Here is a 14448-nt window from a genome sequence, read left to right on the forward strand (position 1 = left end):
CTACATATTAACAAACATTCATTTTTAACAAGATCTTCAAAATATAGTGTGCTATAAACGCAACAGTAATTAATTAACAACATTATTAGCATTATTAGAGCCTATTTCCTATGTTACCATTATGTGTTGTTAAACAGTAAGTTAATTATGTATTCAGGGAGCCATGGACTGCAAATGGAATAGGAAGCTTATGATTGTGCAATTATGTATAGGTAGGTTCAACCCTTATTATAATTGAAATTAAAGTCAAAGTGCCTTAAAAAAAATGACATCGAGCCTACCGATTGCAAGGTGCAGACTGTTTCCAAAACATTGGAGTCTGGTCCAGTCAATCAACGCGATGGCCTTTACCACGTTTGCACCGTTATCGTTATGCACACTTGCTGCTCCTCATTCAGGGTTTGCACTAGTTCCCACAGTCACAAATTGGCTATATCGTAAAATTTCATGAAAACAAACATTTGCTTTTTGGTCTTCATTTAAAGTCGGGGTCAGGCATAATGTTAGGAGTTAAGCTTAGGGTTAAGTTTAAAAATCACATTTTAAGAAGATACATTTTAGAAATATGTGGGGTTTATGACTTTGTGTTTGTGGTAACTAGTGACGACCCTAGTTTCATCAGACCAGAGAATCCGGTGGCGCCGTTATGATAGTTATGTGCATAATGGTAGTACCGGCGTCTCCTAATAACAGAGGCAGGCTCAGTCTGTGGCCCTGTACGTGGGCCAAAGCTCATCACTGCTGCCTGCTCCAAAGGGGGCTGGTAGTGGGTCGGAGCCCTTTCTGTCACACACACCATCTTCTCTGATGAGCACTGGACACGTGAGCCAGAGATATGCGAGTCTGACATTACGCGCCTGAAAAGGGCCGATACACCTCTGGACAGAGAGCAACCTGAGAGATCTGTTTGTCATGGAAAATGGTCTCCTTTGTGAAATAGGGTCTCCTCCAACAGGAGCGTGAGGAATGGAGGTAAAACTGGTCAGAGTCTGTTCCCCCATCTGCTCCCCCGCATTGTGTCAAACGCGGCGTCGCATCTGGGTCAGCTGGCGGCGCAGGGGTAGCTGGGACAGCAGGAGTGTTGGTTGGAGCTGCTGCCTGGCGCCGGGCTCGGTATCGGACTATAGACCCTGGTCTCTGAGATGAGGATGACAAGATGGCCGTCGATGCTGTAAGGCTGACGTCACCAAGGGCAGATGTTTGGCCAGCTGCTTCCACACATCCACCGATTTCCCAAAGCGCTCCATCTCCTCCAGCACAGCAGCTCCGAAAAGAGCCTTCTTGGAGATAGGTGCGTTGAGAAACTCGTTCCACTCTAGCTCCTTCATGGCAGTGAGAGAGAGCCACAGGTGCCGGTGAGCCACAGGTGCCGCCCAGCACATATTGCGGAGACCTGAGTCAAATGAAGGATAACGCCAGAAATCCAAGCCACTTTATCCACCTTCCCCGTGAGAGCATCCTTCCCCGTCAATAACTTGGACAGCGACGCTGCAAGGAGTGCCACATTGCTGGCAGCAGCTGCTGCCTGAGTGTTGAGAGTGAAATACTTTTCAGCTTGCTGTGCTGTGAATCGGTCCTTTGGACTCGGTAGCGTGGGTTTTTTATTATAGGGTCAGGAGCCCGGAACAAGATGAACATGGTGTCATTGAGTTTAGGAATCTCCATTGAGAGTGTCTCTTGGAGAGCGGACACTCTTGTCAATGGCAGGAACAATTACACTGGCGCCATCAGCAGGCTTTCCCAGGCACCCTCCATGTACTTGAGAGCTGGCATGGATGGAGCCATTGGTTCATCTGCCTTCTTCAGACACTTGTAGGGTCCGCCTACCCACTCAGCTGCTTCCGTCACAGGAGGAAGAGGGGGAGGGTAATCCCGAGTTGGATTGCAGGCTCCTCAAAGAGTAAAAACAAAACTGCTCTTACATGCTGACCACACTCCCTGTTTTGCATGCGTGATAAAAATGTTGCAAAATAAAAATAGCAATTATATTTTAGACACTTGATGCTCTGCAGGTCCCACCTCTCCCATCTCACTGTTTTCATGAGCATATGTGCACGTGGGTGATTGAAAGATGAACGGGGGCCACACTCCAGCCCATATGGTGGTGGTAATGCACCTTAAAGTTGGTTGCCAACTACCATATAACATCCACAGAAGAAGAAGAATGAACAAAGAGAAAAACAAACTAGATTTCCATTTTTATCCGTGGATTAATTGTCAGAGTTGAGAACATACCATTTTGTATGACTCAACATGGGTAAAAATTCTACAAATAACCAAACAAAAAAAAGGACCATATGCATTTCAGGTAAAACAACAAACCAATGTTTAGTTTCCATCCGCCACCTCATCAGGAGCATGCCCAGGCGTTGTAGGGAGGTCATACAGGCACGTGGAGGCCACACACACTACTGAGCCTCATTTTGACTTGTTTTAAGGACATTACATCAAAGTTGGATCAGCCTGTAGTGTGGTTTTCCACTTTAATTTTGAGTGCGACTCCAAATCCAGACCTCCATGGGTTGATAAATTGGATTTCCATTGATTATTTTTGTGTGATTGTGTTGTCAGCACATTCAACTATGTAAAGAAAAAAGTATTTAATAATATTATTTCATTCATTCAGATCTAGGATGTGTTATTTTAGTGTTCCCTTAATTTTTTTGAGCAGTGTAGTTGGTTCACAGTTGGTTTTGGTATTTTAACATGCGTGTCATGAATGCGTCTGGGGGGGATAGACAAAATCAACATGAACACGATGGTGCATGCACGGAGCCGGTTTGGTCAAAATGTTAGAGAGGGAGTGACAGTCGCCATCGCAAGGACCATCCAAATTAAATATTGAAATATTGATCCGAGCGAGCGAAACAGCACCCCTGTGTCTCAGTATGTGTAGACCATGTCTCTGATCCTGTCTGGACCAAAAGAGTATGACATGTCATACTATTTCTGGCCAGACCTCATCAGATACATGGGCTATATATAGTAAGGCAGAGGGACGCTGTTTCGCTCACTTGGATTCTTTCTCCAGTGAGAGAGTTTCTCCGAAGCAAGTGGGCTCACTCTCGCCGAAATCTGTCCAGAATAAGCCCAATGCGTATCTATGGGCATAATATGCAGACCTAAGCCTGTCGCCTACCTTCCCACCTTGGTCACAACGATTCCCATTGTTAGGGCGGAGACATGAGCATCTCATCATTATATACAGCTCTCTGGTTTCAGCCTCTTGCGAATTGGAAAGGAAAGTTTGCGGTTGCACAGTGCACTGTTAGGATGCAGGCTTCCCTTGAATTAAGTTGATGTTTTGCCAAAAATGTATAAATTAATCCTGTGTAAATAAAATACTTCACCAGAGAGCATGACTTAACCAGAGAGGATCATTAGCTTATTTCATTTTTTTCTTCTGTGGATCGTTTGAAATCACAAGTGTGTAGGCCTATGCCTATTTGGGAATCCAGCAATTTGGGCAGCCTGCCCAACTCAATCAGCTCAATATGTTGAGCTGATTGAGTTGTGGCTGTCAGACAAAACATCTAAAATAAGTGTGAAGATAATGTGTCTTGAGTTGAATTTAAACTTGTAACAAGACAAAGGGTGTGTGGCAAAGATATGAAGTGTCTCTCTCCATAAAACATATACCTCAGCTCTTCAGAATGCGCTCAGCTGTCTCCCGTCAATTCTTGCCCATTCATTGTTATGAATGGTGTGAATTGTTTGCCCTTTGATGGTTTATTTTGTATAAATTCCACATGAAATAGATCACCAGTAGGCCTAGTAAATGTACCGTTAATCCCTCGTCATTTGGTTACATAATTTCTGTGAATACATGTATTAATTACAGTCATTTACCATTCTCGGAGTGGAAAAGTTGTTTGCAGAGTTCCCAACTTGCTAAAATTGTGAGAAACAAGTTTTGGTTTATTTCATAACCGTTACGAGTTTCGTCAATCTTTTCATTGTCTTTTGTTTGGAGTGCTCCGTGAGCATGTGTCTGGTTCTCTGTCTTGAAAATGTTGAGGGTGCACCTGAGCATGCATAGAAGTAGACCTACCTGGCCTGCTGCATGCAAATGTAGGAAAGGGCCCATTTGGCAATATCTGATTGTCTTAACTCACCAAGTCCACAACTAATAAGCTGAGCTTCTCAGTCATTAGTTCTTCCACTCAAACATTGTAAGCGAAGTCTGTTTTTTTAACATCCATTGCAAATGATAGTTCCTCAGTATTTGAAAAATCTTTCCAACACTCCCGGCCTCGATAATCACCAAGCCTCTGTGTGAAATAACAAAATATCATGATCTGATGATCCCATATATCCTGTGGAAAGGTCATAAAAAAAAAAACAGCTGTCTGTCCCGAGCTCACTGACACGGAATACTGAGGGACCGAAATCCCAGCGTACTCATGACAACGTAGGGTGACTTGATATCCTATGAAGGTTTCGTCTAAAATATTTAAGTGCCTTTGAATGGGGTATGGTAGTAGGTGCCAGGCTCACTGGTTTGTGTCAAGAACTGCAACGCTGCTGGGCTGTTCACACTCAACAATTTCCTGTGTGTATCAAGAATGGTCCGCCACCCAAAGGACATCCAGCCAGCTTGACAACTGTGGGAAGAATTGGAGTCAACACGGGCCAGCATCCCTGTGGAACGCATTCGACACCTTGCAGAATCCATTGGGAATGCAACTCAATATTAGGAAGGTGTTCCTAATGTTTGCTATACTCAGTGTATAGGGCCACATGTACTCTCATAGTCTGAAGGTGCGTGCATAATTACATTTTCTCAGGCGATGCTGCCTCGGCAGCACGGTAAACCAATAGGGGGCGGAGCTCTACAATATAGAACTGCACGCTCTCAGCAGGAACGGTTGTGATTGGCCAGTATGTGCATGCCATGCAGAGTGTGATTGGTCAGCTTCCTCTGTGCATGTAGAGAATGACTGAACGGAGTCTAGCGCATCTCATTGGAAGAGGTACCAGAGTGTAGTTTTTGTTGTATTAATGGAATGTTAATGAAAGGAGAATATGTATATTGCACATGTCAATTTCGATCTGAAATCGATGAATTATGCAGCCCTAAAAACACGCACACACCAACCTGTAGAGTCGGAAGTCCTCTTCAGAGAATACATCTGTTATCTGCTCCCCAAAGTACCTGTCACCAGCCACGCAGGCATAGAGAGCAGAACAGAACCGGGCCATTAGCATACATTACCATCCAGCAACACACAGAAAGCACAGTGCACTGCACAATTACCCAAGAGGCCATGACAGAGCAACTTTCCAAAGAGGGCAGGATAAAGAAGCAGGTGGATTGCAGGAGATGCCACAGATTCGGAAGACTGATGGAGCGAGTGAGTGAGATTAATGGTTCAGTTAGTTAGTAGTGTAGCCCTAGAAATCTAATCTAGATTCTATTTCGATGAGTGTAGCAGCCAGCTGCACCAAGGTTTTATAGCTGGGGAGGGAAAATGAGATAGGGTTTTAGAGTCAGAGTAGGGCTGGGCGATAAGGCCAAAATATCCTATCACAATATTTTTCACATTTTTGAGGGTATGGGGGTATTTGACAGTATTTTAAGTTTCAGAATATTCAAAAGTTCTTAATATGTTTTATGAGTAGTGGAATGGGCTTTCTCTGTCCTGATGGTTTTACACTCAACCAAACTAGGACAAAACTGACAGTGAAGTAATGAAATTTGTAGAACTTCACATTTATTTAGCATTGTATCAAAATACCTTTATAGACGGTACATAGATCTGGTAAAGAGCTCAATGGAACTCGACCCAAAAATGTAAATGCCATGGAAACACGTGGGAGAAAGACGCCATGGGGGAATGATACCGAATCTCCTCATTGCCCCCCAGCAAAACTGTGCCTATACATTTGGGCTACTGTTTATGTGTATTTCACACTATGCTGAGGTAAAACAATGTATAAGGCTTGTATGGATGTCAACCCCAACACATGTTCATGTCATCGTCACCAATCAGCTGCATTGCAGTTAAAAAACGACTTTGACAACCCCAACGATTTCTGTACTCTAGCTATGCTACCAGCTTATACGAAACGGGAGTTAGCATTTATCAGTCACTTCTTCTAAAAAAAGTAACCACTTCTAAATGTTATGGAGCGAAAACAGCCAAATACTGTATATCCAAATCGGACTTAAGTGACCACATCGTGGGGCCTGTTATAATACATCAATCACTACGGATTTTACAAATATCCAATTTGTTAAATTAGAGGTGTTGAATGAACGCCAATCCGGCGTCCTTCTTCTATTCCATTGACCTCTTTACCGCATATATACAAGTATGTGGATCCATACCGGTATACCCAGGAGTTCTGTGGTTGCCATGGCGCCATGAGGTCGCCTAGGCAGAGAGCTCTGTAAATATTTCTGGAAAGACACGGACTGCGGTTTGAAGGAAAGGCAGAGGCTCGCCTCATACGGGACTGTTCCAGACTACTGTCGAGGTGTGGTGGTCTTTTCTGGCACTTTAACAGCCGCCGAAGTATCAGCCAGGTGGGTGCTGCACTTTGATAGTGTGCCTACGGAGGAGACGGCATGCCTGATGAAGAGCTCTGGGCTTGCCTACTATCGAACTGACATTTCTCCCTGCCTGTCTGTATCATCGATACTCCCTCTGCTCAAGCTGCTGACTGCCTTTCCAAACTGCCTCCAGACATCTGAAGCTGTGGAAGACGATCAGCCACGAACTGCCAGATCTGTACATTTGTTTTTGTTTTCAAAGAGACTTTGAAATTCTTGTTCGTAATGAAAAGTGCTATTTAATTAGGATCATTATTATGAATATAAAAAGGGAAAAAACACTGGATCAGAGAGAGAGCGAGATAGCGAGAGAACTGTTCACTCCTCCTCACCTGTAGATGTTGACAAACTGCTTCCCCATCGACAGAGCCCCAGAGTGCAGGTCCAGGATGGAAGCCTGGAGAGGCCAAAAAATGAGAATAAGAAAACAAGCAAATTAGAACTTATTTCTGTCTACTTCTCTGCCCTTTACTTGTTATTTATTGGATCTCCATTAGCTTTTGCCGAAGCAGCAGCTATTGTTCCTGAGGACCCCAACCAGCCAGCGCACCTCCCCCAGTTCTCTTACTCCGCCAGCATACGAGAGTAACAGTCTCCACCACACACACTGGAGAGACACATACCGCATCAGTTCACACACTCGCGTCCACACTTAAATAAATAAATATAAAAAAATAAAAACATGACAAGTAACAACACACTGGATAGACAAGGACAGTCACACAAAATTAAAATATTCTTTTTTTTTTAAGTAATTTTGAGGTTTGCTTCCATGGGATCATGGCTCTGTATGCGTTGCAGTAAATTAGTTTTGGACTTGGGGAGTGTGAAGAGACCCCTGGTGGCATGTCATGAGGGGTATGTCTGGGTGTCTGAGCTGAATGTCAGCATAATCAAATAACAATCTGGAACTTTCATTACAGTAATACTTCTCATAAAAACTAGAAGAGAGGCAGTTCATTTCTCATCAACCCTCAACCAGGAAAGACTGGCATGCATGTTGTTGATGTTAGTTCTGTATGTGCAGTTAAGGGCAAGGCGTGCTGCTCTGTTTTGAGCCAGCCGCAGCTTTGTTAGGTATTTCTTTGCTGCACTTGACCATGTTACTGGACAGTAATCAAGATGGGACAAGACCAGATCCTGAACAACTAGTCCACATGTTTTTATAACAGCCGTACTCCTCACCATCACCACAACAGCTTTGTCAATATGACTTGCCCATGATAATTGACCAGCCATTGTTATACCTAGGAGTTTATCTTCCTCAACAGTCACACCCTTTATACACAACTCCAGTTGAGGTTTAGGTCTTAGAGAAAGTTTTGAACCAAATACAATGATTTTAGTTGTAGATGTGTTTAAGATCAGTTTATTATTAATCACCCATTCTGATTGAACTGTAAATCCCTATTTATAATTCAGTGAGCTCACCGACTTTGGGTGCTAATATGTAGAGTGTGGAATTATCTGCATACGTAGTTGTTCTAATTTTGTGTAAGACTAGTGGCAAATCATTTGTAAAAATAGAGAACAGTAACGGCCCAAGGCAACTGCCCTGAGGGACACCGCACTGTACATATTGGATGTTAAAGAAGCTTCCACTGAATAACACTCTCTGGGTTCTATTGGATAAATAACTCTCCAACCATGTGATGGCAGATGATGTAAAGTCATAGCAAGTGAGTTTTTTCAATAACAATTTATGATCAACAACATCAAAGGCTGTACTGAAATCTAACAATACAACTCCAACTATCATCTTATTATCCATTTATTTTAACCAATCATCTGTCTTCGGAGTCAGTGCAGTACAAGTTGAGTGCCCTTCACTATATGCATGCTGAAAGTCAGTAGTTAACTTGTTCTCTAGAAAATATCATTGTATTTGGTCAAACACAATTCTCTACCCCCAACAAACTGATTGGGTGGCTGTTAGAGACAGCAAAGGGTGCTTTAATATTTTTAGGCAGTGGTATTATCTTAGCTTCCTTCCACGCCTGTGGACACACACATTCCTTTAGGCTTTGGTTAAAGATTTAGCAAATAGGGGTGGCAATAGTCTGCTACCATTCTCAATACTTTCCCATCAAGGTTGTCTATACCTGCTGGCCTATCATTATCGATGGATAACAGTAGTTTTTCCACCTCTCCCACACAAACTTGACCAAATTGAAAACAGCGATCCTTTTCTTTCATATTAGATCTTACATACAAAAATATGATGTTTCACTGTTGTCATTTCACTTCTGAGTTTACTGGTGAAAGTCATTGAAATGCTTGGCAATATCGAAAGGTTTTGTTAAGCTAAACCTTTAGGGTATGGCAGTATCCCAGGACAGATAGTAGCGGTCCCAGCAACTGAGGCTAACCACGTCGCGGGATACAAATTAAATAGTTCTGTCAGCTACCCAGGGATACGCTCTCTCTTAGCCAGTAAATAAATCATGTTCATTTTTTCAGATGTCCCCAGTTTCTTCCACTACCCTCACTACAGTATCTTAACAGGCCATAAACAATAATTTATTATGGCTGTGGACCAGATCTACAGGAGGTGGAGGGAAGATAGGATGGTGAGGGGTCAACCAAACAGCCATGTACGATAGCATTACACACTAATAACTGTATCGGCCTGTCTGAACATAACTTTGGATGTTGTACCCATAGAATTAGGAATTAGAATTTAATAAGATCTCTATGGTTGTACCACCCTGACCTCTAGTGGAGACAGAGGGAAGCTACAACTGAAATCTGAGCAACAGTCTTCATCCTAGCTTTAGGTCCTGTTTAAGTTCAAATATGCATTACTAAAAGTAGACACTCACCCCACCATCTGAACCAGCTAGGGCCAGACCCCTCTCTGCCAACCTGCAGGAGTAGAGAAATAAGTTACAGAGAAAAGGAAAGAGAGGGGGGTAGGAGCTAGAGACAGATGAAAGATAGTATAGAATCCCTCACCGCCTGAGGGCCATGGCCTCCTCCCTGGTCACCGAGTTGTCTGTGACGGCTCGGCCACATGTTTGGGGAGTGCATCCTGGGAAAAAGAGTATCTCACATCATCTGCAACATCACAGAAGAAACTTCAGCCTGCCTGCTCAACTTTGTCCAAATCATCACTGGAGCGCAGCCAATGCACATGAATGGCAGAGCAGTTAGGTTTAGGACAGTGGACACCAGGGGTGTGTTCAGTTTGATTGAACGTTTGCTATATCGCAGAGTGGTTTGTACTGAATGTAACAGTTTTGCTTCTGTCCCTCTCCTCACCCCTACCTGGGCTCGAACCAGGGACCCTCTGCACACATCAACAACTGACACCTACGAGGCATCGTTACCCATCGCTCCACAAAAGCCACAGACGGCCCTTGCAGAGCAAGGGGAACAACTACTTCGAGGTCTCAGAGCGAGTGACGTCACCGATTGAAACGCTATTAGCGCGCACCACCGCTAACTAGCTAGTCATTTCACATCGGTTACACTCACCCCCCTTTTGACCTCCTTTTCCACAGCAACCAGTGATCCGGGTCACGGCACCAATGTAACAGTTTTGCTTCTGTCCCTCTCCTCACCCCTACCTGGGCTCGAACCAGGGACCCTCTGCACACATCAACAACTGACACCCACGAGGCACCGTTACCCATCGCTCCACAAAAGCCACGGACGGCCCTTGCAGAGCAAGGGGAACAACTACTTCGAGGTCTCATAGCGAGTGAGGTCACCGATTGAAGCGCTATTAGCTCGCACCACCGCTAACTAGCTAGCCATTTCACATCGGTTACATGAACAACACATTCGTTCAGTACAGCATTGTTTCCGTTCAATTGAACATTCCAGAACATAAAAACATACTGAATGCAGTCCAGCCCTATACCAAAGATGTTCTACTCATCTATCTGTGCCTATACACAATGAAAGTCCTGCCTACTTCCTGGATCATGTCATATACTGTTTTTAATGGGATTCAAGAATTTCATTTACTTCTACCCAAAGCCTTTTATAAAGGAAACCAATTACAAAAAAGCAATCTAAAACATTCAGGAAAGGCATCAGGTAAAAATAAACTAATCCACGAATACAAATATAATATTAAAATGACCATGTTTTCATGAATTTGATTATATAATCTTAAAAACTCATTCAAAAACAGTATGGGACATGATCCAGGAAGTAGGCGGGAGTTTCATAGCGTATTCCCCAACTAGAGAAAGGAAGTGTGCTGGCTTTTATTCTAACTTGCACTAACGCATCTAATTCAACTAAACTCTTCATATGGCACGCATCATTTTTAGATTGTGGCTTTAATACAAATCTGTGTTGTTTTAAACCCACCTGGGTAGCGTTTGTAGTTCTCATAGTCCTCAGAACAATCCACAGTGTAGACCCTGGTCTGAGCAACCACCTCAGCCTGTCTGACCAGGGTCTCTGTGGTGTAAGGGTCCCCTGAGGCCAGGTAGAGCCAGGTGAGGGTTCCCACCACAGCCATGGCCACCACCACTAGGAGCAGAGAACCACGGGACACCCGCCATGCAGACGCCTGCCTCAGAGCATTACCCCTGGGAGAGGACAGGAGAGAGGAAGTTTGGTTTGATTGTCCTGCAGTGAAAGGAGAACAGAAAAACAAAAAGACTTCCCTCTTCCACCCATCTTATTAACACACACACACACACACACACACACACACACACACACACACAAAAATAGTTCTGCCGACCGAATAGCCAATAGACCGAATAGCCAACAAAACGAATTATACCTCGGTGCCGAACGGAACCAAAACCTACTGGCTCTCTAGGAAGTTGGGTAAACAATATAGTACTTTCCTGGGGATATTTTGTCTCAAATTTAGAACAAGCCGCACAGACAACCGGTAGAGTAAGTTTAAATGTAATTGTATTCAATATTCTGGTGTGTAAGGAACATTTACACAATTTTGCACTCCAATGTTTCAGGATGTGTATATATACCAATTAATTGTGTATTACACAGGCTGTTTAATCAGACTAGCACTGGCCATGCATGTCGTTGACGTTACCTTTTGATCTTTTTCTCAATCCCGTTGGCGTCTGGGACTTTAGGATTTCCTCGCCGTTGTATCGTCATTGTATAATGCAAAGCCCTTTTCAGTGGACATTCATAAAGATATATAGCTAGCTACTTCTTTTCATGCAGAAATAGTAGAGGATTTCAGATTACCACTACTCGGCATTGCTTCCTGGTCAATGCGTAACAGTCCATCTGGTTGGCTCCTGAAGAATGAAACCTGCGTTTTAATTGGACCACATCACGAAAGTCTATTGCTCTGCAGGCCAAGTCAAAGTCAATCAACTGACTATCAGCACCTCAATCTGTTTACATTGATGGGTGTGTAGTCGCTCGTGCGATGTAGCCTGGGTGCGTTCATCGTTTGCTATGTTGCGCGACGGTATGTACTGAACAACACGTTTCCACCAAACGGTGCACACTCTTCATCAACTTTTGAGGTACGTTTGCTCCCGTTTCGTGGGTGTGGCCAAATACGATCTATTATATGCACAAGATAGTCGAGTGACCGCTCTAACAATGCAAATACATGTCCTCAAAGATGGAAGGCAGGCGGGAGGAGAAAAGATCAGGTGGGATCATTCTAGCCAATGAGAGGGCAGATACCACGGAAGCAGACCAAGGTACTGAAAGCGTTCTTTCAAGAACACGATCCCCCATTATAGAAAGTCGAACACAGTCATGGTACCAGTACTTGCATATTTTTCACCAGATGTATATCGTTTAACTGATTATTTTTAAAATAACACACAGACGAAGTTAAAAGCATAATTAAGTTGCTAATGGCAGCCTGCAGCACGATGGCGACGGTTTGGCACTGCTATGTTCTGACTGGGTCGGAGATGGAAGGAGATGATGCAGAGAAATTGCAGGAAGTATGGAGCAGGAAAGAGAAAAGGAGTAGGGGTTTGAAGGGGAGCGAGAAGTCTATGGAGGCAGAGATTTTGAAAAAAATAAGTTTGAGTAGAGCAATATAGTTGAGGTAGAGAGTGCCAAAGAAGGAAAAGATCAATCGCGAGGGGAGCATGGGTTGAGGAAGATCATAAAGTGATTCTGAAGTTTAAGGAGGAAGGGAGAGTTGGTGTGATGAGGCTGATAAGGTTAACGGCTGTGATAAAATAGTTGACTGGGGGAGTTGTGTAATAAAGATAATCTAACGTTTTACCTAATGATATATAAGGAGGGCATTTGCACAACATGTTTCACAACAGCACACAACAAAATTCCAGAGACATATTGAGCGACCAACTGATACCAATCACGACCACACCCAGAGACAGATGGCTGACTTAAGCCCTAGCCACACGAACTGACCACTGGTGTAAAGAACAACATTCCATGAATATCGCAAGCACCCAGACACGAATTACCAGAAATACACACACACACACTTAGGTGTGTTGGACTCCGAGGACAAAGGACACTGCCAAGGGCCAATGGGAAGTCGACACCACCTGGAGAGTGGACCGTCCCTCCACTCATCGACCAGTCAGGAGAGCGGACCTACTAGACTCAACGTCAACACACTGTTATTTCATTGTATAAATTGGATGTATACTATGTTTCGGGGCTCTCTTCTGCTAGTTCCCTATGAGCTAAACGAAGGAGTCCGTGCACGCTTTGCCAAATATCTTTGTCTCATAATAAACTGCCTTACTATAAACTGAATCACCCGGTCCAGCGTCTTGACTTGTCTCCTTCTCAAATAACTAATCATCAACAGTTGTCAATGCTAAAGTGTTAAGAGATGGGAGCTTGTTGGTGTTCTGTAAGCAGGGTTGGGTAGGTTACTTTCCAAATGTTAGTTACCTGTCAAATTGTAATCAGTAATGTAACTTTTACCCAAACTCAGTAATATAATCTGATTACATTCAGTTACTTTTAGATGACTTTCCCCTTAAGATGCATTAGAAGAAGACACAAATGTATGTCACCAATTGAACGACATCTATTACAGGATAAATCAATGTTAAAGTTTACATAGCTGGCCATATATGGATGTTTGCGCTTAGTGTAACTATCAGTTGTTTTTCAACAGGACAATGTTCCAACACAACTCCAGGCTATGTAAGGGCTATTTTAACAAGAAGGAGAGTGATGGAGTGCTGCATCAGATGACCTGGCCTCCACAATCACCCGACCTCAACCCAATTGAGATGGTTTGGGAGGAGTTGGACCGCAGAGTGAAGGAAAGCAGCCCACATGTGCTCAGCAAATGTTGGAACTCCTTCAAGACTGTTGGATAAGCATTCCAGGTGAAGCTGGTTGAGAGAATGCTAAGAGTGTGCAAAGCTGTCATCAAGGCAAAGGGTGGCTACTTTGAAGAATCTAAAATCTATTATGATTCTTTTAACTATTTTTTTGGTTACTACATGATTCCATGTGTTATTTCATAGTTTTGATGTCTTCACTATTATTATACAATGTAAAAATAAAAACTAGAATGAGTAGGTGGGTCCAAAAGTTTGACTGGTACTGTGTGTATATATTTATAAGTCCAAAAATGGATGTAGCAACTACGGATTGCCTCTTAAGTCTATCAAAAATGTGTGAGTTTGAGCATGTGTCCATTAGGCCTATGGCTTTTTTTTATCAGCATGAATTAGATTGAGCAATAAAAGGACCACTTTTATTCCATAGGCTGTCCACTGGTTTCAAAAACAAAGATTCGTTGCCTGACAGCAGTCGCACCATTGGAAGACATAGCTTGGTCTGTAGCCTACGAAACCTATTCCTGCTCTTTTCCCGCGATCGATCAAACACATTTGCTGTGTCAATCATAGTGATCTCTGACTTGTGGTCAGACTCACTCAGGTGGAACAAACTTAACAAATTTTCAATGCTAATTTGATTGTCAT

General features: G+C 43.3%; 1 protein-coding gene across 1 annotated transcript in view; it reads right to left on the reverse strand.

The window, feature by feature from the left end:
- The window catches only part of ogfod3 (2-oxoglutarate and iron dependent oxygenase domain containing 3), a 37083-nt gene extending 25340 nt beyond the window's left edge, over nt 1–11743 (reverse strand). Inside the window, 6 exon segments of the mRNA NM_001139776.1 lie at nt 5099–5155; nt 6889–6953; nt 9379–9421; nt 9512–9587; nt 10880–11103; nt 11583–11743. Of these exon segments, the coding sequence (NP_001133248.1) occupies nt 5099–5155; nt 6889–6953; nt 9379–9421; nt 9512–9587; nt 10880–11103; nt 11583–11650 (533 nt within the window). The 5' untranslated portion in view covers nt 11651–11743.
- Between the last annotated feature and the right edge of the window lie 2705 nt (nt 11744–14448).

Source organism: Salmo salar, chromosome ssa28, assembly GCF_905237065.1.
Source record: "Salmo salar chromosome ssa28, Ssal_v3.1, whole genome shotgun sequence".
Classification (NCBI taxonomy): domain Eukaryota; kingdom Metazoa; phylum Chordata; class Actinopteri; order Salmoniformes; family Salmonidae; genus Salmo; species Salmo salar.